The sequence below is a fragment of the Myripristis murdjan genome, chromosome 7, assembly GCF_902150065.1.
Source record: "Myripristis murdjan chromosome 7, fMyrMur1.1, whole genome shotgun sequence".
In the NCBI taxonomy this organism is placed as follows: Eukaryota; Metazoa; Chordata; class Actinopteri; order Holocentriformes; family Holocentridae; genus Myripristis; species Myripristis murdjan.
The window spans coordinates 6,709,526-6,735,624 of record NC_043986.1 but is presented as its reverse complement, the minus strand read 5'-3'; the positions used below and the strand labels follow the sequence as shown (position 1 = coordinate 6,735,624).

General features: G+C 43.5%; 2 protein-coding genes and 1 pseudogene across 3 annotated transcripts in view; 1 reads left to right on the top strand and 2 right to left on the bottom strand.

Moving 5' to 3' along the window:
• Nucleotides 1-26,099, top strand: part of mtcl2 (microtubule crosslinking factor 2) — a 182,162-nt gene that overhangs the window by 86,408 nt on the left and 69,655 nt on the right. The window lies entirely within an intron of this gene.
• Nucleotides 5,705-7,463, bottom strand: LOC115362702 (tripartite motif-containing protein 16-like; annotated as a pseudogene).
• On the bottom strand, nucleotides 13,784-15,676 carry LOC115362703 (tripartite motif-containing protein 16-like). Its single transcript, XM_030056742.1, has one exon. It carries the CDS (start codon nucleotides 15,449-15,451, stop codon nucleotides 13,784-13,786), a length of 1,668 nt encoding a protein of 555 aa, XP_029912602.1. The 5' UTR covers nucleotides 15,452-15,676.

The following is a 26,099-nucleotide window of genomic DNA, read 5'->3' as shown; positions in this document are numbered from 1 at the left end:
AATATGCTTCTGTGTTATGTACCTTTTAGGAGAATCATTTTCATCTCTGAGTTTCCAGTTCAGGATCGGAGAGTCCACTGTTTCCATGATTGTGAGCCAAACATGTGAAGCCCTGCACCGGACACTTTGTGATGAATATCTGAAGGCAAGCTATAAGACTGCAAACTGATTACCAAGGACTTGCAAGAGCCACTTAAAACTGTGGTCTTAATGAGAATGCATGTTAAAAGTTATTTAAAATTCTATTTTTTTTTTTTTTTACTGCTACATTGCAAATCAGAGTAAATTACAACAAATATTTCACATTTTTCATTACTTTTGATGCCTCACCATTCTACACCAAAGGCCTAACTACTTGTGATCCTGACACTGATGTTTTGAAACTGTACTTTCAGACACCCAATACTGAAAAGGAATGGCTGGACATTGCGGAGGAGTTCCTTCAGAAATGGCAGTTTCCCCACTGCCTAGGTGCTATTGATGGCAAGCACATTACTATACAGCCACCAGCACATAGTGGAAGCACCTTTCGTAACTACAAAGGACGCTTCTCTGTGGTGCTGATGGCTGTAGTTGATGCCAGTTACCAATTTAAGTACGTCAGCGTGGGAGCGCAGGGCAGAGCATCTGATGCAGGAGTGTTCGCAGAATCGGACTTCAAACAAGCCCTTGACAGGAATCTCCTCAGCATTCCTGCAGCAAAATTGCTCCCGGGCTCTGACATGGAGGCCCCTTTTGTGTTTTTAGGAGATGATGCATATCCTCTGCGCTCCGACCTCATGAAGCCATTCTCTTTCCGCCAGATGGACCATGCGCAGAGAGTGTTCAACTACCGACTCTCTCGTGGACGCAGAGTGGTTGAAAACGGGTTTGGTATACTAGCTAACAGGTGGAGAGTATTCCTCTCCACAATTATGCTAAACCCTGACAAGGTCCAAAAGGTTGTTCTGGCATGTGTATGTCTCCACAACTACCTGCGAGAGGTTCGGTCCGAGACATACACATCTCCTGGCTTGGCTGACACAGAAGGCGCAGACCACAGGCTCGTGGAGGGTTCCTGGAGGAATGAAGGCCAAGGAACTATGCTCCCTCTTCAGGCTGGAAGAAGTGGCAACAACTCCATGGCTGCCAAAGAACTCAGAGACAAACTTAAGAAATATTTTGTTACACCTGCAGGCCAGGTTCCCTGGCAGGATAACTTTATTTAGTCTGTTTATTTAGTGTGTTAGCTCTTCAATTTGAAGACCTAAAATAATATGTTTGTTTGTTTCCTGATTTGACATTTTGATGTAATTGATGTAAATATTGATTAAAAAAAAACTTTCCAACATTTTTCCCTTGTTCATTAAGAGAATGTAAACATTTGAGGAAAAAAGACATTGACACTTCAACTCACCTGAGCTTATTTATTTTTTTGTAAATATTGAATAAAAAAATATTTCCAGCTATTTTGTATATTGCAACATACATAACATAACCATACAATTCTTCAAAAATGTCAAGTACAGCAAACAACAATGACACACAAATAACTTTACAGTCTTATTTCCTCATCACCATCTAGCATTGCCCGAAAGCTAGGCTGACTGAGAGGAGGCTGGTAGTGATGGTGAGGTAGTGCTGGAGGTGGTGGAGTGAGGTGAGGTAGTGGTTGTGGATAAGTTGGTGGAGATGGCTGTGTATGGGGCATCTGCACAGAGGGTGGATGAAACATGGGTGGCAGCATGTATGGTTGTTCACACTCTTGGGCCTCATACAGATCATTCATGATCTTTCTTTTAACTCTTGTCTTAATAGCGGTGTTTTTAATTGCCCTCAACTCCTCGGCCACTTGTGCTCCAAAGGTTGTGTCACTATCTGACACAGGCCTGCTTCTACCTGCCAGAAAAGCAGTAGACATCTGCTGCAAAATTTTGACTTTCTGGTATTCAAGAGAATCAGCAGATAGGCTTTTCTTCCGCCTCTTGGTATGGGTAGAAGGTCTGACACTCTCTTCATCATCATCATCATTAAGAGAATTATTTGGTTGAGATGCACTTGCTGACACCTCCACAGTGAAGTCCTCAGATGTTGCCGACTCATCATCTATATCACTGGTGGGATCCTCAGCAGCCAGGGCTTCTTTCACTGATTGGTGAAGCTGTAAGAAAGGGATAATGTGATGTCTCCATATGCAGATAACAGGGGATGACTAAAAACACACTGCTCACAAACAGTTCCCTTTATTTTTGTGAGCAGTGTATAATAACAATAGCAATAACAATAATAATAGCAATAATAATGATGCTTAGAGTCAACAACAAAAAAATCTGTTATACTACTTACACTGCTCTCAGTTGGCCGTTGAATGACATGTTGCTTCAAAAAAATCAAAGCCTTGAGCAACCATTTCTGCTTGCTTGTCAAAGGTTTGTCCCCACTCCCACTGGGTTTGCACTTCAGGAGCTTAGAATACTGGGTTCTCAGTGTCGTGGCTCTAGTCTTTACTTCTTCCACTGCAATTATTGAGCAAGACATACTGTAAACTTATTGCAGTTTTCTCATTTATTCACACACACACACACACACACACACACACACACACACACACACACACACACACACACACACACACACACACACACACACACACACACACACCACACACACACACACCCCAAAAATAACTGAAATTAGAATGCCAAGCAACAACGTCTTTTCGAACTACTGGCATGTAGGCCTACAGTTGCAATTAAAAGTATTAAACTCCCAATGAAAATTAGGGACATTTGAATACTTTATAACTAGCTCTATGAGGTGCCAAACACATAAGGCTATCCGGTTGATTCGAGTTGTACACAAATAATACAAATTGTGACAAGCGTAGGCTACTGAACGGGACTGATTTTAAACGAACCGTTACCCTTGCTATGATGTTGCCAGGTAGCTTTTAACGGTTACTTACCGGGTACATCCATTGCAGTAGCAATTTCCGTCCAACTCTTCTCTTTGTCCGTCCTGTTGTGATAGGTTTTGGACGAAACGTTGAATAAACATTCATGCTGTTGCCATAAATCGACCAGCTGGTCTTCCATTTCCGAGGTCCAAGACACTTTCATCTTCACCGGCGCCATCAGCTGACTGACACAGCTCGCGTCTTGATTGGCTTTTGTTCCGGTAAACGTTACATTCTGTAAACATTCCACACTGTGCGTGCTCGGCTCCTCTCGGAGCGCCCCACACACTACAGGATTTCTAGTCGCAAATATTAAACATGTTCATTATTTACGAATTCTCCTTCCGAGGCCTTCCGAGCGGATCGGACCGGACAAAATCAATCTTAACACACCCCACACCACAGGAAAATCAGACCCGATGACGTTTGCAAACATCGGACAATCGGGCCTTTGCTGGCTTTGATCGGAAGGGGGAGATCGGGACAAAAATCGGCCCGATTATCTTGTAGTGTGTACCAGCCTTTACACACACACACACACACACACAATATAACTGAATGCAGTTCACTTTCATATATCACTGTTCTTACTTTGTAATGACACAAATACACACACACCCATAGCTGAAAGTAATTCACTTTGTTCATACATCACTATGCTTAATTTTTAGTGATTCAGACAGAGGTCAGATGTGCGCCCCCCGGCAATGGCCCCCGAGGCACTCTCAAAATTTCCGCGCGGGAATTTTCTAGTCTGAGTTGTCCTGCTGAGAGAGCGAGAGACAGACAGACAGGAAGGAACACATAAATATCACTATACTATACAGACTGTGAACACTGTAAATTAGCAGGTTAGTGGAATGGGAATGGGAATATATGCAAACAGAAAGTGTGCAGTGAAGAAGAAGAAGAAAAAAAAGGAGCTGTTTTCCTGATAAGCTGTTATTACAGGGACAAGACAAGGTCACAACACGCACTCGTCCTCCGAGGCCGGGGTTAACACCGCCTCCTGTCCACGTGTCACATCCTGTTTGATTTCCTGTCACACGAGGCTGATTGCCAGGATTATGGCACTCTGATGGAAAACGAGATGGAGGGAGAGAGAGAGGGAGAGAGAGAGACTGATGAGAAAAGACTGACTGAGGGAGGAGTGGTGTGTTTAATTTCTGTTGGCAAACAATGCAAATCCCTGTCATGTTAAGGTGTGTGTGTGTGTGTGTGTGTATGCGTGAAGATATAAATCCATGATCAGTGTGTGCTTGTCACAGAGGAGGGTGACATTATGTTGACCTGAACATTGGTGTCTGGGTCTGTTCGTGTGTGTGTGTGTGTGTGTGTGTGTGTGTGTGTGCGCGCGTGTGTGTTGAAAGCATTAAGTGTGGCAGTTGGCCTCATATATGCACCATGTTGTCCATGTTTTTTTTTTGTTTTTTTTTAGATTTAAGTACTGTATGTATATATGTGTGTGTGTGTGTGTGTGTGTGTGCGTGTGTGTGTGTGTGTGTGTGTGTGTGTGTCTTGATAAAGGCAAAGCAAAGCCAGTTTACTTGTAAAGCACATTTGACACACAACAGCATTTGAAGGTGCTATACATAAGGCATTAAAGGACATTTAAAAGTGCAAAAGAAATATAGAGTCAAAACGCAAATAAAACACACAGTAGGAACAGGTGACTTCAATTCACAAATAAACGACTGCAGAGCGCCTTAGTCAACCAATCAGAGCTGTCTTACCACACTGTTGACAGTTTTGATGCCACCTGAGTGTATGATGATGGGAAAGTATGGATTTTTTTAAAACTGATGTAAACATGGACTCACAGATTAAATGAAAATATGCATAAAAAAAAAAAATGGGAGTGGCGTCCACAATCATAGGTGAAGAAAACGCAGTTCAGTTCTGAGCTCAAAGTGTCGATCAAAGCTGGTTTCATTTCATCCCAGACACAGTAAAATGTCTGACTTTTGAATGCAGGTATTTCTCCCTCCTGTCACTTTGTCTTTTCTACTGTTCATGGAGGGCATTACAGCACTTCTTTGTGTTTTAGCAGGTAAACCAGTCAAGACATACTGTCCTGTTATTGTCAGATTCTCTTCAGCTGGTTGATAGACTTTCTGGAACGAGAACAGAAGAAACACTGTTGATTCTTGGAAATATTTTTTATTTATTCATTTTCATAAACATTCACTTGGTTGACACACCTAATCACTAAAATCTCATAACAGGCGTTTCTCTCTCAGCAGTCACACTCGACCTGTTAAACCAGCATGTCAACACTGTGGAGGAACACATGAATCATTTCCCACTGACAAGAAGAAGAATCATCATTTCATTTGCAGTGCATTAAAAAAAATCATAGTTACAAAGTACTGGAAACAAAATCTACAAATAGCTATTCAGCTACAAAGGACGACGAGAGCAAACACACTTCTGACTCCATTAAGCAGCAAAACAGGAAGAGCAAAAACATGTTCCAGTAAATATTGAGTGAAGTTAAGAATCATAAAGAGCCTCTTCAACAGTTTAATCAGTGATATTTTTTTACATTTCCCTGTGAAGTGCAGTTCATTTGGCTTCTCTCTACTGTGGACTGATGGAGTTCAACCCACCACGGCTGAACAGACCAAGAACAAAATGTGCCACAGGTGACGTCTGGGAAGTGCAGGACTGAGAAACCACAGCAATGAGCTTTTAGCAGCAAAATCAAAATGCAACAAAAAATTTTGCAGAACAATCATTTGAAAATGAATATATGTGCAGTTCTTGGTTTAAAAAAAAAAAAAAAAAAACAGAAACAAGCGCTTACCAACACAGATGTTATAGAAATAGACGACAGAACTGCTTTAATCACTCCTGTCTACTTGAGCTCACAAAACTCTGCAGTGGCTCCAGTACCGTGAAGCCAAAGTCCAGCATGGAGAGGCTGAGTGAACGTGGTCTGGACTCTGTGGAGGAGAGTCATGGTTTCAGAGACGCTGTAGAAGGACAGAATACCTGCTCTGTGATCCAGGTACACTCCCACTCTGGAGGACACAGGGAGCGGGATTTTAGTTTCGATATTGTTGTGTCTGAAGCCACGGTTCATGTTGTAACAAAACAATGACCAAGATTTGTCATTGTATCCAAATCCATATTCAACCCCGTTCCCTGTTCTGCTGATATCCTGATATGAGACTGCTATATCAACTATCCCCTTCCACTTCACCTCCCAGTAACAACGTCCAGTCAGACTCTCTCTGCTCAGGACCTGAGACCATACAGTAAATCTGTCTGGGTGACTGGGATATGACTGTTCTTTTGTCATTCGTGTTATTTTTCTGTTCTCCTCAGATAATGACAGACGTGTGTGTGCTGTGTTTGGATCCAGTGTGATGTGACATGAATATTGTAAGAACTCAGCTCTGGTCTTGGGCTCTGGTTGTGGCAGTAGAACATCCACTCCAGTCACTGTCAGTGAGATCTTGGACCATTCCTCACTAAGAAGCTCCTGTAGTTTGTCTCTCAGCTCTGACACAGCTGCAGTCACATCCTCAAAGTAGCTCAGAGGACGGATGTTGATGCCGGGTGAGTGTGTAGGTTCACTGAGACATGAGAGCGAGGGGTAATTCTGTAGAAAATGGATGTGATCCTGTGTGTGTGAGAGCTGCTCCAGCTCAGCGTCTTTCCTCCTCAGCTCAGCGATCTCCTGCTTCAGCTTCTCCTGAACTTCTTCAGCCCGACTCACTTCCTCTTCCTGCTGGGATCTGATCTGCTGCTTCACATCAGACCTTCTTTTCTCAACCAAACGGATCAGCTCAGTGAAGATCTGCTCACTGTCCTCCACTGCTTTATCAGCAGAGCGACTGATGGCCTCCACCTCCTGCTGAAGCACCTTCACGTCTTTCTCTGTGTCCTGGATTCTCTGCTGGATTTTTTGCCGACTCAGCCCGAGCTCTTCCTGCCTCTCGGTCCTTTCTGCTGCAGCTGAGACTGTGTCGTGGCCTTTATGTTCATCCATGGAGCAGAGATAACAGATACACTGCTGATCAGTGCGGCAGAAAATCTTCATCACCTCATCGTGACGAGAGCAGATGTTCTCCTGAAGCTTCACGGTGGCTTCCACCAGCTTGTGTTTCTTTAATGGAGCGATATCATAGTGAGGCTGGAGGTGCTGCTCACAGTAAGAGGCCAGACACGCCAGACAGGACTTGAGGGCTTTCAGTTTCCTCCCAGAGCAGAAATCACAGGCCACATCTCCAGGTCCAGCGTAGCAGAGATCAGGAGGAGCAGCTTGGAGTCCCATCTTCTTCATTTCCTCCAGTAACTCTGCAAACATGGTGCTTTTCTCCAGGACAGGCCTCGGTGTGAAGGTTCTTCTGCACTGCGGGCAGCTGTAGATTTCCTTGTGCTCCTCTCCATCCCAGCAGTCTTTAATACAGCTCATGCAGTAGCTGTGTCCACAGGGAATAGTCACCGGATCCTTCAGCAGGTCCAGACAGATGGAACAGCAAAACTTTGCCGAGTCCGGCTGAATTCCTCGCTGCGCCATTTCCCCTCTCAGTCACAGTGAACGTCTGCTAGTTTCACTTTCTATCAACAGATAAGAGTTGTTCTCCGATCCAAAGCAAACATCAGCTTTTCCTCACAGTCACTCGCTGATCTGCTGTAAACGGGCTTGTCGGCTCTTGTCCTTCACACTGTGTTGTTTCCACTCGTCTTTAAACTGTCAGATCTGAGAAGCAGGAAATATCTGGGCAGAATAAAACTCGTAGTTTGAGATCAGACAGAAGCGGGAGGGGTTCAGCTGCTGATTCACTCCAGGAAGAGGAGCGCTCTTAAAGAGGCAGTGTGTGTTTAGCTCTTATGTACAACATGTGTGAAGTTGTGAAAGTGAAGTTTATGATAAAAAAAAAAAATGAACTGTTCCATCTCATTTTCATCTTCAACCAATAGCTAATATTATCTCCAGTTATATTATGACCCTCCTGTCAGTGACATCTCAGTCTACACAACAGATCCAACAGATACAGTCTGAAAAATGTAGATCTGGTTTACTGCACAGTGTTAACTCTGCAAAATAACAAGGAAAATAGAAAATATTTTGTAAGAAAGGTGGTAAAAAAAAAGAGTCTAGAGTGACATTAAGGGAAGTGAAACAAAACTCCATTCATGCTGCAACTCTCCTTTAACCCCTTCAGCTCCAACTTCCTCCTAAAACTGCCTCATAAAAAGCTTCAAAGTTAGAAAAAAGTTTGTTTTTCCCAAGTCCCATCATGTCACATATATTCCCAGTGTTGGGCAAGCTGCTTGGAAAATGTAGTGAGCTGAGCTGTACACTGTTACTGTTACTGTACATTACATGAAGCTTCACTCCACTGAAGCTCCCCACCAGAGAAATGCAGCAAGCTGAGCGACAATAAAATGACTAATGTAGCTCAACTACATCAGAGATACTTTCTTTTTTTTAAACATCAAATCAACTTCATTCCAAGTCATTGCTATTTTAGTGATCAATAAAACTGTCAGTCAAAAAAATGTTGAGTTCAATAGTTGATGAAGCTGTGCTCTCTCTGCTTTTACTGCTACAAACCACGGCAACAAAAACACACAACATGCCTCACATAATAACACAAAGCAGGTGGTGTGTACATGCTAATGTTGGGGAAGTGTGTTTATATGTTAGTGTGTGTATGTGTGTGTGCGTGTGTGTGTGTGTGTGTGTGTGTGTGTGTGTGTGTGTGTGTGTGTCTGCCCCCCCCCCATCCCCACCCCAAGGAAAATGAAATGTGTGCACTCAAAAGTTTAGCATATACCTATTTAGCTTTTTTTCTGCCTATATTGAACAGATTATGTGTTATATTAAACAGCTGAGATTGAAATAATTCTTTTAGGATTAATTTACCAACCCCAGATATGTGTGTTGGACCTGCAGGGTCTAAACTGCTGCTCATGTGTTTCCATTCTGTTGACTCTTACCCAGGAGTGCCGGATTCACTTAAGAAGTGGGGGGGCCAAAAAGTGCCGTGTTGTGTGTTCAGCTCATTCACAGTGCCTCTATCCCATGCACCTCATCCATGCCCCTATATTGCAACACTTACGGTATAAAAAATAACAACAGTTATTTGGCTCATGGTTTGGCTCATTCCCGTTAACCCAGGTATACATGCCCCAAATCCATCACCTCTATTGAGTGTTCCTCAACACTGTGGAGGAACACATGAATAATTTCCCACTGACAAGAAGAAGCATCATTTCATTTGCAGTGCATTAAAAAAAATCATGCAGTGGTATGAAAAAGTTGGGCACCCCTCTGAGATTTCATGATAATTAGCTCTACTTTTACAAGAGAAGATCACAGCAACAACATTTGTTTTCCTACATAGATGTAGACATTTGAGTGTTTTCCAGACCGAAATTCTTAGAGTAGCATTACATAGTTTTATTATATTAAAATAAAATGTAAAAAATGTGATGTACAAAAGTTTGGGCACCCTTTTAATTGCATTCATTTCAAGACCTGTAGGGATTTATAGCTGACAGGTTCAGCACAAAATTGCTTTGATTAGTTTGTTAGACCTTCAATTACAAAGACAGGTGGAACCAATCATGAAAAAGGCTGTTTATTTATTTATTTATTTAACAGGGGCAGTGCATAGCTCTCAGCCATACCAGAATTAGCTACTAGCTAATTTACATGTGTAGTCCCTTTTTAACATAGGTCATTTCTGGCTGTGCTTGTCCTAGGTTCTTTCTTAGAGAGTGGCAACATGGGGGCCTCTAAACAACCCTCGACTGACCTAAAAACTAAGATAATTCATTATTATGAATTAGGAGAAGGGTACAAGAAGTTATCTGGAAGGTTTGGACTGTCTGTCTCCACAGTCAGAAATGTAGTGCAGAAATGGAAGGCCACAGGAACAGTCCTTGTGAAGGAAAGATGTGGTAGGCTGAAAAAAAAAACAAGAAAGGCACAGGCGAAGGATGGTTAGAATGGTCACAGACAAGCCACAGACCACCTCCAGAGAACTACAAGAACATCTGGCTGCTGATGGTGTAGTTGTTCATCATTCCACAATCCAGCGTACTTTGCACTTAGAAAAGCTCATTGGAAGGGTGATGCGCAAAAAGCCTTTCCTGAGTGTTCATCACAAGAAGAGTCGCAAGAGGTATGCAAAAGCACATCTGGACAAGCCAGACGCATTTTGGAAAAAAAAATACTGTGGTCAGATGAGACTAAGATAGAGTTATTTGGTCAGAACAAGAGGAGGTATGCATGGCGAAAAAAACACACTGAATTCCATAGAAGAACTTATTGCCTACTTTGAAATTTGGTGGAGGGTGCATCATGTTATGGGGCTGCCTGGCTAGCACAGGTACTGGAAACCTTGTTAAAGCTGAGGGCCACATGAATTCCTCTCAGTATCAGCAGATTCTTGACAAGAATGTTCAAGAGTTGGTCACAAAGTTGAAGCTATGCCGGGATTGGATTTTTCAGCAGGACAATGATCCTAAGCACTGTTCAAAATCCACCAAGGAATTCATGCAGAAGCACAAGTACAATGTTCTAGAATGGCCATCCCAGTCCCCAGAACTTAACAGCATTGAAAATGTATGGATTGATTTGAAGCAGGCTGTCTACGCACGGAAGCCAAGAAACCTGACTGAACTGGAGGTGTTTTGTTTGGAGGAATGGCCCAAAATACCACCTGCCAGACTTCAGGGACTTCTCTGTGGCTATAGGAGGCGTCTACAAGCTGTTATTGCAGCAAAAGGAGGCTCTACTAAATATTAATGGCATTATTTCTTTGGGTTGCCCAAATTTATGCACATGCCTATTTTTGTTTAAATGCACATAAAAATGTTTCTGTTGGACCAATAAAAATGATTTCACTACTGAGATGTTTCTGTTTCCATAAGGTATAACATATGTTAAAATGAAGTTGCTGCTTCAAAAGCTCAGCAAGTGACAAATTGATGTAGTGATTTTCCTAAGGGGTGCCCAAACTTTTTCCATACCACTGTAGTTACAAAGTACTGGAAACAAAATCAACAAACAGCTATTCAGCTACAAAGAAGGACGAGTGCAAACAGGTTTTATTAAATCACGATTAGTCTCCGACAATCTCAGACGCCTACTACATATAATTAATTCATCAGCTGAGATTAATTTTCCAGCGACTGTTCTATCCTTGGATGCTATGAAGGCATTTGACAGACTGGAATGGTCGTACTTGTGGGCTGTAGTTGAGAGAATGGGATTTGGTAAGAGCTTCATTTCAATGATCAAGGTTTTATATTCAAACCCAACCGCAATGGTGCTTACAGGCAGAAATTGTTCTCCAATATTTTCAGTCACAAGATCATCTCGTCAAGGCTGTCCGTTGAGTCCCAGTCTCTTTGCTCTTTCAATGGAGCTCCTAGCTCAGATGATTAGAGAGTCCACTGTGATTAGACCTATTTCAATTAAAGGTACACAAGACCATCTGGCCTTATATACTGATGACATTTTGGCATTTTTGGAAAATCCATCACAATCAGTGCCACACCTATTATCTGCTATGGAGACATTCGGGGCCTTCTCTGGCCTAAAGATTAATTGGGGGAAATCCGCTCTGTTGCCATTGAATGAAGCCGCTAAATCTCTTTCTCTACCTGTCGTCATCCCAATAGTCCAACAGTTCAGATATCTGGGCATAGATATTTTTTCTTCTGTGAAGAGTGTCGTAAAGTATAACTATGCCCAGGTACTTGACAAGACAGTTCGTGATCTAGACAGGTGGTTTAATATGAATAATTCCCTTCAGGGCCGGATCTCAATCATCAAATTGAACATAATGCCTAGAATAAATTTTGTGAGCTCTATGATCCCTTTGTCTCCTCCTGCTGGATATTGGAATAAACTTCAGTCAGCAGTTACCAAATTTATTTGGAAGGGGAAACGTCCTCGTATTAAATCTTCAACATCGCAGCGCAAAAGATCAGATGGTTGTCTGGCAGTGCCAAATTTCAAACTATATTTTTGGTCTTTCGTCTTAAGGCCTCTAGGCACTTGGTTTGTTCGCCATCTGGAAGTTTCCTGGCGTAGTTTGGAGGAAAATTTAGTATCCCCCTCTAACCTACACGAAGTAATTTTTTCTGATATTTCTCTCAAGCACTGCCGACTACGTTTTGGCTTGCTGGTTTTTGAGCTCATTCGAACTTGGCGTTCTGTTGAAAAACTCTGTAAAACATCTGGCTTATGGCATCTTCACACACCTATCTTTAATAACAGAGGTCTGATGATTGGGAGTAGGCCCATTACATTTAGCCCTTGGGAAAAGCAGGATGTTCGTTTGCTTGGTGATATTCATGACAACAGGGGTCTCTGTCCATTCCAAGACATCAAGAGCAATTTCAATCTGCCAGGGACATCCTTCTTTTTTTATTTGCAGTTAAGAGCATCACTCAGAGCGCATGGGGTTCCATGGGAACAGTCTTTACCAATTCATCCTTTACATGAGCTTATCACCACGGAGAAGGAATCTGATGGCTTGGTATCGATTTTATATAAATATTTATTAGAAGCTACATATAAGCCTTTACCTTTGGATAAAATTTGGAGAGGAGATGTTCCAGAGTTTGGACAGGAACTTAACTGGGATGCTATATGGTCTAATATCAAGCTATCATCTCGAAACCCAGACCACCAACAAATTAATTTTAACTTTGTCCATAGAACATACCTTACTCCTCATAAGCTTTACCTTATGAATGGGAATACTGATCCCTTGTGTACCCTATGTTCCCTGGGTGTGACTGGCACATTTTTACACATGTACTGGGAATGCCAGCCTGTTGCTCTTTTCTGGAAAATGGTCACTGATGTATTATCAGATCTTGTATCAGAAAGAATTCTGCTTTCAATTCCTGTTTTGATTTTAAATTACTTCTCATCAATGTCCATTCCTTATCATATAAAATGCATTGTCTTGGCCGGACTAACAGCTGCAAAGAAAATGCTGGCAACTCGTTGGAAACCTCCACACTTACTATCTAGGAAGCAATGGCTGCTTTCTTTCGTGGATGTTGTTTACATGGAGATATCCACAGCTCAGACAAATGGAGCCAAAGAGGCTAGACTGAAGTCATGGCGTGTAGTAGTTGAATGTTTAAAAAACTTGGGTATCCAACTGTAACATGCAGTGCAATGTAACTAGTGCTGACTGTTAATCGGTTAATGTTTTGCCTATCTGTGATTTTGTCTTGTATGGTAGTGATACCTGTCCCATGGGTCCTGACTTGGAGTAGGGTTAGGGTTGGGTAATGGGTGGGTGGGTTTATGGGGATATATTGGTTGGCATGATATATTATTGTTGTCAATTGGTAATATGTACCATCCAATATTTGATTTACTTTGATCACAAAAAGGATGAGTGCAAACACACTTCTGACTCCATTAAGCAGCAAAACAGGAAGAGTAAAAACATGTTACAGTAAATATTGAGTGAAGTTAAGAATCATAAAGAGCCTCTTCAACAGTTTAATCAGTGATATTTTTTTTACATTTCCCTGTCAAGTGCAGTTCATTTGGCTTCTCTCTACTGTCGACTGATGGAGTTCAACCTATATCCACCACGGCTGAACAGACCAAGAACAAAATGTGCCACAGGTGACGTCTGGGAAGTGCAGGACTGAGAAACCACAGCAATGAGCTTTTAGCAGCAAAATAAAAAAGCAACAAAATATTTTGCAGAACAATCATTTGAAAATGAAGACATATATGTGCAGTTCTTGATGTAAAAAAAAAAAAAAAAAAAAAAAACAGAAATAAGTGCTTACCAACACAGATGTTATAGAAATAGACGACAGAACTGCTTTATTCATTTCTGTCTACTTGAGCTCACAAAACTCAGCAGTGGCTCCACTTGGAAGCCAAAGTCCAGCATGGAGAGGCTGAGTGAACGTGGTCTGGACTCTGTGGAGGAGAGTCATGGTTTCAGAGACGTTGTAGAAGGACAGAATACCTGCTCTGTGATCCAGGTACACTCCCACTCTGGAGGACACAGGGAGCGGGATTTTAGTTACAATATTGTTGTGTCTGAAGTAAAAGTTCTTGTTGTAACAATCCAATGCCCAAGATTTGTCATTGTATCCAAATGCACATTCATCCCCGATCCCTGTTCTGCTGATATCCTTATATGAGACTGCTATATCAACTCCCCCCTTCCACTTCACCTCCCAGTAACAACGTCCAGTCAGACTCTCTCTGCTCAGAACCTGCTTCCAATCAGTAAATCTGTCTGGGTGACTGGGATATGACCGTTCTTTTGCCATAAATGTTGCTTTTCTGTTCCCCACAGATAATGACAGACGTGTGTTTGTTGTGTTTCGATCCAGTGTGATGTGACATGAATATTGTAAGAACTCAGCTCTGGTCTTGGGCTCTGGTTGTGGCAGTAGAACATCCACTCCAGTCACTGTCAGTGAGATCTTGAACCATTCCTCACTCAGAAGCTCTTGTAGTTTGTCTCTCAGCTCTGACACAGCTGCAGTCACATCCTCAAAGTAGCTCAGACGGCGCATGTTGGCGCTGGGTGAGTGTGTAGATTCACTGAGACATGAGAGCGAGGGGTAATTCTGTAGAAAATGGATGTGATCCTCTGTGTGTGAGAGCTGCTCCAGCTCAGCGTCTTTCCTCCTCAGCTCAGCGATCTCCTGCTTCAGCTTCTCCTGAACTTCTTCAGCCCGACTCACTTCCTCTTCCTGCTGGGATCTGATCTGCTGCTTCACATCAGACCTTCTTTTCTCAACCAAACTGATCAGCTCAGTGAAGATCTGCTCACTGTCCTCCACTGCTTTATCAGCAGAGCGATTGATGGCCTCCACCTCCTCCTGAAGCACCTTCACATCTTTCTCTGTGCCCTGGATTCTCTGCTGGATTTTTTGCCGACTCAGCCCGAGCTCTTCCTGCCTCTCGGTCCTTTCTGCTGCAGCTGAGACTTTGCGGTGGCCTTCATGTTCATCCATGGAGCAGAGATAACAGATACACTGCTGATCAGTGCGGCAGAAAATCTTCATCACCTCATCGTGACAAGAGCAGATGTTCTCCTGAAGCTTCACGGTGGCTTCCACCAGCTTGTGTTTCTTAAATGGAGCTGCATTGTAGTGAAACTGGAGGTGCTGTTCACAGTAAGAGGCCAGACACACCAGACAGGACTTGAGGGCTTTCAGTTTCCTCCCAGAGCAGAAATCACAGGCCACATCTCCAGGTCCAGCGTAGCAGAGATCAGGAGGAGCAGCTTGGAGTCCCGTCTTCTTCATTTCCTCCACTATGTCTGCTAACATGGTGTTTTTCCCCAGGACAGGCCTCGGTGTGAAGGTTCTTCTGCACTGCGGGCAGCTGTAGATTTCCTTGTGCTCCTCTCCATCCCAGCAGTCTTTAATACAGCTCATGCAGTAGCTGTGTCCACAGGGAATAGTCACCGGATCCTTCAGCAGATCCAGACAGATGGAACAGCAAAACTTTGCCGAGTCCGGCTGAATTCCTCGTTGTGCCATTTCCCCTCTCAGTCACAGTGAACGTCTGCTAGTTTCACTTTCTATCAACAGATAAGAGTTGTGCTCCGATCCAAAGCAAACAGCAGCTTTTCCTCACAGTCACTCGCTGATCTGCTGTAAACGGGCTTGTGGGCTCTTGTCCTTCACACTGTGTTGTTTCCACTCGTCTTTAAACTGTCAGATCTGAGAAGCAGGAAATATCTGGGCAGAATAAAACTCGTAAAGTTTGAGATCAGACAGAAGTGGGAGGGGTTCAGCTACTGATTCACTCCAGGAAGAGGAGCGATCTTAAAGAGGCAGTGTGTGTTTAGCTCTTATTTACAACATGAAGTGAAGTTTATGACAAAAATAATTAAACTGTTACGTCTCATTTTCATATTCAACCAATAGCTAAAATTATCTCCAGTTATATTATGACCCTCCTGTCAGTGACGACTCAGTCAACACAACAGATCCAACAGATCCAGTCTGAAAAATGTAGATCTGGTTTACTGCACAGTGTTTACTCTGCAAAATAACAAGAAAAAGTCTAGAGTAATATAAAGAGACTTATGTAAGTGAAACTGCTGCAACACTCCTTTAACCCCTTCAGCTCCAACTTCCCCATAAAACTGCCTCATAAAAAGCTTCAAAGGTAGAAAAAATGTTTTCCCAAAGTCCCACCATGTCACATATAGCGTTTTTCCACTATAGTGCCGTGCCGTGCCGTGAAATTCACGGTTCCGCATTCATTCCCACTACACCAGCCCGCTTGGTTCCGGGAACTAATCGTGAAAGATTTCAGCCCAGTTTGACATCTGGTGCTGGCCCATTAGAACGGGGCCGCGGAGGCGGGCCTAAATTTGATCTCCCTTTGTGATTGGTCCGTTAGAATGTCAGTTAACCAGGCTGCTACAAACTGACAAGTGACAAGTGTCAACCATTAAACCTTCAGCCAGTGGGCTATTATTTACAAACATTAGTTTCTGGAGAGATTATGGAAGGAGTTGATTTGCTTGTTGAGTTTTTTGTTGGGTTTTTCTGTTTTGTAGCCTAGTTTACATTTTTCTTACAAATGGAAATGGAAATGTGACCACTAAGTGCAGATGGCAGAGCATCTGCGAAGATGATGATGATGGCATCAGGCGGGTCGGCCGCGACACCAGTCGCCGTCAAGCGGGTCGGCCGCGACACCGGTCGGCGTCAAGCGGGTTGGCCGCGGCACCGGTCGGCGGGCCGGCTGCAGCACCGGTCGGCGTCAAGCGGGTCGGCCGCGGCACCAGTTGGCGGGCCGGCTGCGGCACCGGTCGGCGTCAAGCGGGCCCGCCGCGACACCGGTGCCGCGGCCAGCCCACCTGCTGCTGGCCGGTGGCTTTTTTATTCAAACAAGATTTTGTCCATTAAAAAAAGTGGCAAAAAGCTAATGTAGGCTAACTGACAGCTCCTCTTGTTACTATAACAACTCCTTGGCAACGAGCGCGCCTCTCTAATTCTATGACGCCGACCCGCTGGTACCATAAGCAATGGAAACACTCCAAGGCCAAACAGGGCTGTGCCGGGGCTATACGTGTGCTATGTGTATTGAAATCAGTGAAAATAATCCATCAGTGTGTTCAAAGTAATGAGACGTCCTGTCAGCAAGTCCAGTAATTATGAAATGAAACTGCTATGAAACAATACTCCTCATTAATCACACCAAGTGGATTTACAAAAATCTCTCCACAATTACCAACCAAATACCAACAACTGGCCAAAAAAAGGAAATGCATCAATTATTACATACAATAGAAGGAAAATGAAATGCGTGCACTCAACTTTAGCATATACCTATTTAGCTTTTTTTCTGCCTATATTGAACCCCTGACCCCCCCACTTCCCGCGCCATTGGCTGTGTAATATGGAGGGTGAAAACAGCTGCAGGCGACCCAAAATCATCACGGTGATGGTTTGAAATGCCGCCTGTATGTAGGACTCGGGAGTGTGTGTGTGTGTCTGATAACTGTGTGTGTGTGTGTGTGTGTGTGTGTGTGTGTGTGTGATGTGCGTCTGTCTGTTTGAACTGTGTGGCTCATCTAAAGGTCAGCACCGTGGCCCATCAGCATTCAAGGCACAAAGGCTCTAATAAGATTTATCCTGCCTTCATCAAACACACCAGCAGGCCAACAACACCGTCCGCTCACCTCTACACAGCCACATGCACACACACACACACACACACACACACACACACACACACACACGTCATGTTTTTTAATGTATGTAATGTAGAATTCCTATAAATTGGGTGTTGCTACAGCTATTATTTTACGGTGTTTCATTATTTATTGCCCTTCCTATGTTTATACACACACACACACACACACACACGTCATTCATGCACATCTCCAATTACTAGAAAAACCAGTCAGCTTGTCATATACACTCCACTTCACTCCACGCCATACACACACACACCCACACACACCACGGGTCAGCAGTGACAGCTAGCAGCATATGCCAGCTGTAAGTGTGTCTTTGTGTGTGTGTGTGTGTGTGTGTGTGTGTGTGTGTGTGTGTCTCTGTGGTGTGAAAAAGTCTATATGACAAGATATCTGGATGTAACTAATTAAAGATGTGAGGCATTTTTATAATGAAGTCACTGGCCATATGGAGGTCATATGGGCATCCGTGTGTGTGTGTGTGTGTGTGTGTGTGTGTGTGCGCTTCTCAGTGCAGGGCTTAGTGATTTTGCAGAGACACTAGAATGCTGTTCCTCTTCATTCAGCTTCATCAGCTCTGCATCAGTTACAGCATGTTTTTCCTCACAAACTAAAAATAATAGCACACCTCAATTTTATATAAACTTGTAGAATATCAAAAATAATACTGTGATCAGCGTGAAGACAAAACAGCTTCTTTTGTGCAGATCAGCTCTCCTCAGGCCAATAAATGATGCCTAATGCAGCAGTATTGTACACACACAGCATGCTGCTCTGTTGCACTGTGTTGTATCATATTTTGTATTACCATAACTTACCATAACTACAAATTACTGCCTTGTAAAGCCTCAAAAATGACTTAGAAAAATGGCTCAAGCTCATTTCTTGACAAAAGCATCAGGACACGGAAGCCAAATGAGAATCGATTTGCCGATTTTAACGGTTTACTTTTTGCAACGTGAAATTTAAATCAGAGTTAAGGCTTTTACACTTGATGGTTTGGAGTTTTTTTGCCTCTGATCGACAACAGCAGCACCAAAAGGCTGCATAGTTATACTGTGGGTACAATTATGTCCATGCAGGCAGTAAATCACACAACCTTATGTCATAAAATCCCATAAAATTAACAAAGTTGTGCTACTTCTGCTTTTTTATGCCATCTTCAGTCACATAAACCAAGTCAAATTGGAAAAAAAAAAAACACCTTATACTCTCTCCTTAGCTTCTTATTTCCTTCGTCAGTGTGTCGTTGGCTGCTTTTAATCTTTTTTTTATTACAAATTGGAGGTAAATTCAGTGTTGAAGTCGGCTTGGTGTGTAAAATGCAAAATGTGCAGTGAAGAGAGAGAGAAGGAGCGGCTGAGGCTGCAGGGAGGAGCTGCTTCTGAACATGATGGTCACTATTTATAGGATCCAGCAGGGCGTTTTGTTGTGGTTTGCCGGGACACCCTCTGTCACACACACACACACACACACACACACACACACACACACACAAAGGTACACACAGCAGATGGAGCCTGCTTGGTGGTGGTGGTGGAGGAGCCTGTGAACTGTGTGTGTGTGTGTGTGTGTGTGTCCTCATTAACATATGGTTTCTCTCTGTGAGTGTGTGCTAACAGTTGCTGGCAGCTCAGGTGTCCACTGGTGGGAAAGCAGAGGGAGGCGAAACATGAAGAGAGCCGACGCTGCTGGTTAACTCTTATTTAACCGAGCGGAGCGCTTACACACTCGTGCCGCGTTTAACCCTTGTTTAACCCGGCAGGTTCACCACACACACACACACACACACACACACATCTCCGCCGGCACCAAGAGAAAGATCCAAGGTCATAAAACAATAACAATGATCATAATCTTTATTTATGGAGCGCTTTTCCAAACCCAGGTCACAACGTGCTTCATAAAGGCAGCAAAAATAAAATTAATGACACAAACCACGAATAAAACAAGTCATAAACTCATCATAAAAACAATTAAAGACGGTTCAAAAACAATTAAAACGCGAGTAAAATCAGGAAACACTGAGGCATACTGGCACCTTTTTTTTTTTTTTTTTTAAACAAAGCATGTAAAAATTATTTATAGTGATGTGAAACATGTTATTATCTGGATGAGTGTGCTTCAAAGAGAGGTTTTGCAGGTATACACATGCTTTACAGTATATAATCTCTCTGTAATTATATAGGATGAGTTACAGCATGACTGCAGCCGTGAGAGGAGAGGTGACGGGTGCACACTCGTTTCCCACACAGATTCAAAGGGGAGGGCAAACCCACTTTGTTATGATGTGGTTGAAAAAATAAAAAAATAAAAAAAAATGAAGAATGCTGCTTTTTTCTCAGAATAGAAATTAGAAATGCCTCAGGAGTTAAGGACAGCACTTTCCCCCCCCGTCACAACCAAAAATATCAAAGCATTTCACTCCATCGTTTCTGTTTTTGCGTACATTATCTTTACATTTTACATCAAAACATGAGATTCGAGACATTTGACAGAGTTACACGACAGTCTGCTGTTATGGATGGCGGTGCGATCAAAGATGCTCTAATAAAGGAAGATACCTTTCAAGCTGCGGGAGGAAAATGGTGTACACTTTTTTTTTTTTTTTTTTGCCTAGCAACGTCTCTGCAGCAGCGAGAGCCGACAGGTGGCAATGAGCTGGAGCGGGGATCGAACCAACTCCTGATCCATTCGTCTGAAAAACACAAATCCAGTGTCAGAGCGCAGAGGGAAACGTGTGGCCTGAGAGAAAAAACAGGCTCGGTGTTCGGCAGCAATCTGCGCTCAGGTACGCCGTCCTCCGTCTCTCAAAGTGAGGCGGCGGCGGCGCTGAACCCACGTCACCCAAAATCCAGGAAATGACTCGGACCTGAAAACACACACGGCGCTAAGTAGCACAATGAAACAGGAATAAACACTGGCACTGCCTTTCCTCGATGGGTGGGAAAAGGTGTCGGAGCTGATTAAAGGGCAGATCTGAGAGGAATCATCAGATATTAACCCCCTGAACCCCAAACCCGCCGGCGGGATAGAAAGACATGTATTTTTTAAAAAATCAAAATTCAATTGTTTATCATAGCTGGAAGCTTTAAAACCTATTTTTTCGTCGGAATTTGAATTTTCCGACGGTCCCTGAATGCAACATCTCCGACTTCGGTTTAGCGGTAGAAAAAAGGACGAAGCTAAGCCTAAAAAAGTGATTTTTCATTCGAATCATTTTATTATACATGCTTCATTCAACAATTCGCCAAAAAATAGTCGTTTACTCAATCCAGATCATTCAAAAAACAGAAAATTCTGCGGTCTTCAGCCGATCTGAGACATCTTGATTGATTCAGGTGAGCCCAACAGTCGCGTGACAAAAATTCATTGAATTTCAGTGTGTAGGCAGCAGTAGCAACATGGAAAGGCGCAAGGCAGTAAAAACACCTAAGTTTATACAGGTTGGAAAAATGTTAATATTTCAGGAAATAAATCATGTGAAACTCTACTTTTTTTTTTTCTGGATCAGTGACACTTGTGGGCACCTGAAATATATGTTCTGTACATTTATTCCAATGTTTTTCGATTTTTGTAAAATAAATTATCATAAAAAATCAGTTTGCCTTTTTTATTTTGTTATTATATATGGCACTATAACTCTTTCATACTGTGTGAAAGACATTTTTAGCATTTTAGACATTTAGAGGTGATAGCCACAGCTGTGCTGTTTCCATAGAGGTGCAGCACTTGTAATTGCAGTGAAAAACAAGCCCACAGTGAGCCAAAATGTGAGGGGAGCAGAAAACACCCAAAAACTGCTTGGGGTTCAGAAATGTGGGGGAAAACCCACAGAACGGGAGCTCGCGAGTTCACCGTTTTAACGTTTTAACAGACCGAGGTAACAAGTGAGGACACCGTGTTATGAGCCGTCTGTCCAGATTGAAGGTGGCGGTGAAAATGAGCGGGTGTGATGCTGCTGGGTTCAGTGTCGGGGTCGGGCGCTCGAGGCCTGGGTGAGAAAAGGCTTTGATCGCTGGTGTCGGTGGATGTGTGTCGTCTCATTCAGTCACACAGCAGGTTTCTGCATCAGTGTCCGTTTAACTGAGAGTCACCGGGGCCGGAGCTGCACCGCGTTCCTCAAACCGCCTCGCACCGATCTGGAGACGCTGGCCGCAATCTGGCCGAGTGTGAAAGAAAACAAAGAAAACAAAAAGACGTCACCCACCTCCACCTCCACCTCCAGCGTGAGTCTTACATCTCCTGCAGCACCAGAGGCAGCTGAGTAACGTCCACTCACACACAGTGCAGTCCATCTGGTGCCAGGTTTCGCCCAGATTTTACGTTTCATGTTTGGTCCTTCGTGATGTTTCCACCGCTCTCCTCGTCTCTTCTGAGCAGGACAGGCGCTGCGTGATCCAGGACGTTTCAGTGTGCCAGCTTTGGTAAACTTTCAACTGCAGGAAACTTTCCTCAGGGACTAGGAAGCTTTTCAGGAGCTGTCTGCGTTTCGACCGCAGGAACCAGGGTCAAAATGTAGTTCCAGGGACTTTTTTTTTACCCCAGAAAAGTCAGAAAAAGTCCCTCCTTGTGTACCATTTCATTCATAAAAAGTAAAAAAAAATCGATGTAGGAGCAGGTTAAGATGAGAGGAGGACGTTTCTCTTTGTTTGGTAACATTAAAAGTCAAGTTAGGCTTTGCTGTCGGCTTCTTCACTCGCTTTAAAAAAGACGTCAAAAAAGAGAGATGGCACAAATCGAGCTGAGAGAGAGAGAGAAGACGGCGCTGTGGTGTACATGAGAAAGGTAACGAACAAGAGAAATAAGACATTACGTTCTGACTGTTTCATGGCGATTTCGTTCTAAAGCACAAATAAATAACCGTCAAACACACAAACTGATGATTTATTGTGAAGGCTCTTGGCTTCATTTGACTCAGTGGATCAATCCGCCTAATCTGACCCGATCTAATCTGAGGTGGAAAAACACAGACGGCAACAGGCTGAAGGAACCTGTCAGCTGCTTGAAAAGTTCCCCAGGAAATAAACTGACAACTGAGACGAGGCTCCACCTGTTTGCTCATGTCCGAAAAAAGTTACCGATAAAAAGATGGACAGCTTAACGCGTGTTTTCTGTCCATCTAACGAAGATACACTGATCCAGCCGAGTGTAAATAAAAATGTGACAAGACAGAAGAGTATACAGGATCAGAGAAACTTCAAAAAAATAACTAGAAAAGTGCCGTTTCTGGGGAAACTGTGTGGGCAAGTTGGAAGAGTGACCGTGGTGCGTGGTTTCCAAGCAGAAAATAAAATGTATCATGAGAAAGGTAAGGCTTTGGGCTTTCAAACTGTGTCAAAATTATGTTTCAACTCCCAAAAATGCCTGCCCTAGAGCGAGTTAAAAAAGGGTGTGTTTCTCCTCCTCTCCCCACATTTTGGGTTCCAGATATAATGGGAGTCTATGGGGGAGAGAGCTGGCACTCCTGCCTCGTTAAGTGTCACCGTTTAAAAAGTTGAAGCTACTTTGCTTTTGTATTTACATTTTTCAAAGCAAAACTAGTTTTCCTACTACTTTACCCGAATTTATGCATGTGGAGTGAAAATTGTGGCCAGGAGAGCAAGTAAAAGACAAAATTTTTAGACGATTTTTCAGGGCTGCTGCACTCTAGCCGTGATGTCACTCACTCTGGCGCTCCGAACATTCCGCCATTAGTGTGTATTGCGTCCGAAATTCCGACTTCAAACTGGAATTGCGGAAAAACGGAAAGTCGGAGCGCCTTGAAAATCGACGCACCGCTTCTTCTCCACAAGATGCACGTTTTTCGTATTTGGTGCGTGGACGCAGGTCAAAAGCTCTGCACCTCAGAGCCTTGGGAAGTTTTGGCCATTCATTTCGGATGGCCGAAATTTTCCGTAAAATTGGAATTGCGAGAATTCCGTGAGTCGAATTCCTTATAAAAGTAATAGCAAACTTCTTCCAATCAGGCCGCACATTTTTCCAATTCATTTTGTGGGCCTAAAACGAAAGCTGTGGGAGAAGTTACGTGCCAAAAAATTTCTCCCTGGCAGGCTCTCCGAACATCCCACCATTAGTGTGTATTGCGTCCGGATTTCGGCTTCAAACTGGAATTGCAGAAAAACGGAAAGTCGGAGCGGCTTGAAAATCGACACACAGCTTCTTCTCCACAAGACGCACGTTTTTCGTATTTGGTGCGTGGACGCAGGTCAAAAGCTCTGCACCTCAGAGCCTTGGGAAGTTTTGGCCATTCATTTCGGATGGCCGAAATTTTCCGTAAAATTGGAATTGCGAGAATTCCGTGAGTCGGATTCCTTATAAAAGTAATAGCAAACTTCTCCCAATCGGGCCACACATTTTTCCAATTCATTTTGTGGGCCTAAAACGAAAGCTGTGGGAGAAGTTACGTGCCAAAAAATTTCTCCCTGGCAGGCTCTCCGAACATCCCACCATTAGTGTGTATTGCGTCCGGATTTCGGCTTCAAACCGGAATTGCAGAAAAACGGAAAGTCGGAGCGGCTTGAAAATTCACACGTTGCTTTTGCTTTCCCACTAATTAAAAATAAAGCCTGATGCCACTCAGAGGCCAGGAACCCGCCTCTCTCCACACAGGCTCTTTGTTTTCCTCATGTTTACAAAGACGACAGCGTGAAATCCCGATGCGGGGGAAACCGTCGGACAGTAGATCTCGTCGATGAATGAGCTGCATTTCTTTGCGATGGAATTATAATGTGTTATTATCTTCCAGATATATGCACAGAGAAACCCTGTTTTCCCTGCAGACGCACAGAAAGAAAAGCTGAAATAACTTCCTCATACAGAAGCACTTCACCTTGTTAGGATCCTCATCATCACACGTCCGGCTGCACCACATCATCTCTGCCGTACCTGCAGATTATCCACATAGGCACTCAAGTGTTTCAGCTGCAGGAACTTCATTATTTTTCTCTGATTGTGGCCTTAATTTCGGAGCGGCTGTTTACAGGAAAACAGTCCGGCTTCATCACATCACCGTTTTTTTTTGTTTTGTTTTGTTTTATGGCGGTAAATGAAATTCCGACGCACACACGAGACGTTTGGCTGTTTCGGCTGATATTTATGTAAATTGCGTTCACCTGACTCGACTCGGAGGCGGCGTGCCAGTGATTTAATTTTGGGGTTTCATTACCGAAGCGCTGCCGGTAAACGAGAGGGGATCAAAGGAAGGAGCAGGAGAGAGAGAGAGAGTGTGTGTGTGTGTGTGTGTGTGTGTGTGAGAGAGAGAGAGAGAGAGAGAGGGAGGGAGGGCTGTATTGGCTGTGGTCATTAGTCATGATTGTGTTTGATTGTGAGGAGGCGAGGGCGGCTCGTGTCGAGAGCTTTTCAAGGGTCTGCGCTTCCTGTTCTTTGTTTTTGTTTTCTTCATCCTTCTCCCATCCTTCCTTCCTTCCTCCCTTCCTTACCTTCTCTCCCTCTCTCTCTCCTTGTCATTCATCCCTCGCTCCATTCACATCTCCTGTGTCTCTCCCTCTCTCTCTCTCTTTCTCGCTCATTCTCCCGTCTTTTCACCGATTTGTTCCAACGGGCCGCGTTTGCCCGCGGGGGCGCCTCGGTGCGACAGGCTGCCGAAGCCGTCGCCATGGCAACCTATTATGGTGTGCGGTCGCCGAGGCGCCGGAGGGGGGTAAACGGACGCGCCACATCCTCCGCCGCCTGAATCTGCGCCTCAAAGTGGTGGAAATTAGAGAATCAAATATTAAAATGTGGAGGACAGCGAGCGGCTGCTTTGTCTCCCCCTCCCCCTTCCCCCTCTCCTCTTTCTCCTTCTCTTTATCCATTTATCGTTTCCAAATTGCTTCATTACACTTCTCTCTCTCTCTCTCTCTCTCTCTCTCTCTCTCTCTTCCTCTGTCATGAATCTCTTTGCACAGTCACATGTCCCTCTGCTACATCTCCACATTAGCGCAGCACAATTAATAGACATACATATCATAACTTTAATTTCTTCGAATCATTCTGGCGATACTGAGTCGTTTAAATTCACTTTGAATGCCAAAAGATGCCAAAAGTAAAGGATTTTTTCCCCATAAAACATGAAGTGGAAGGATTTTGATTAGAAATCTCACCCACTATGTCTCATAAAATAATCTCGATTATCGTTTCAGCCATAATCCTGCAGCCCAGAAACCCTTTTTTGGCAGGTAAACCCTGCAGGCTAACAAATCCTGCTCCCCTGATCTAATTGTAGGGTCATTTGGGTCGTTTTTGTGGGCAAATTTGTGTTATATTATAAAAAATAATCTGAATATTACTGAGTAAACACTTGGTTTGTGCCTCTAACGCGGCCCAAAGCGGCAGCAGGCTTCACAGAAATGTTTGTGTCGCAGCCCGGTCCATCTGCCACCTGTCTGTTTTTGGTTTTTGTCTTTCTCTTTTTTTTTTTTTAAACAGTATTTTTGATTTTGTATAGTCAGGGTCTTGGGTCGGCATTT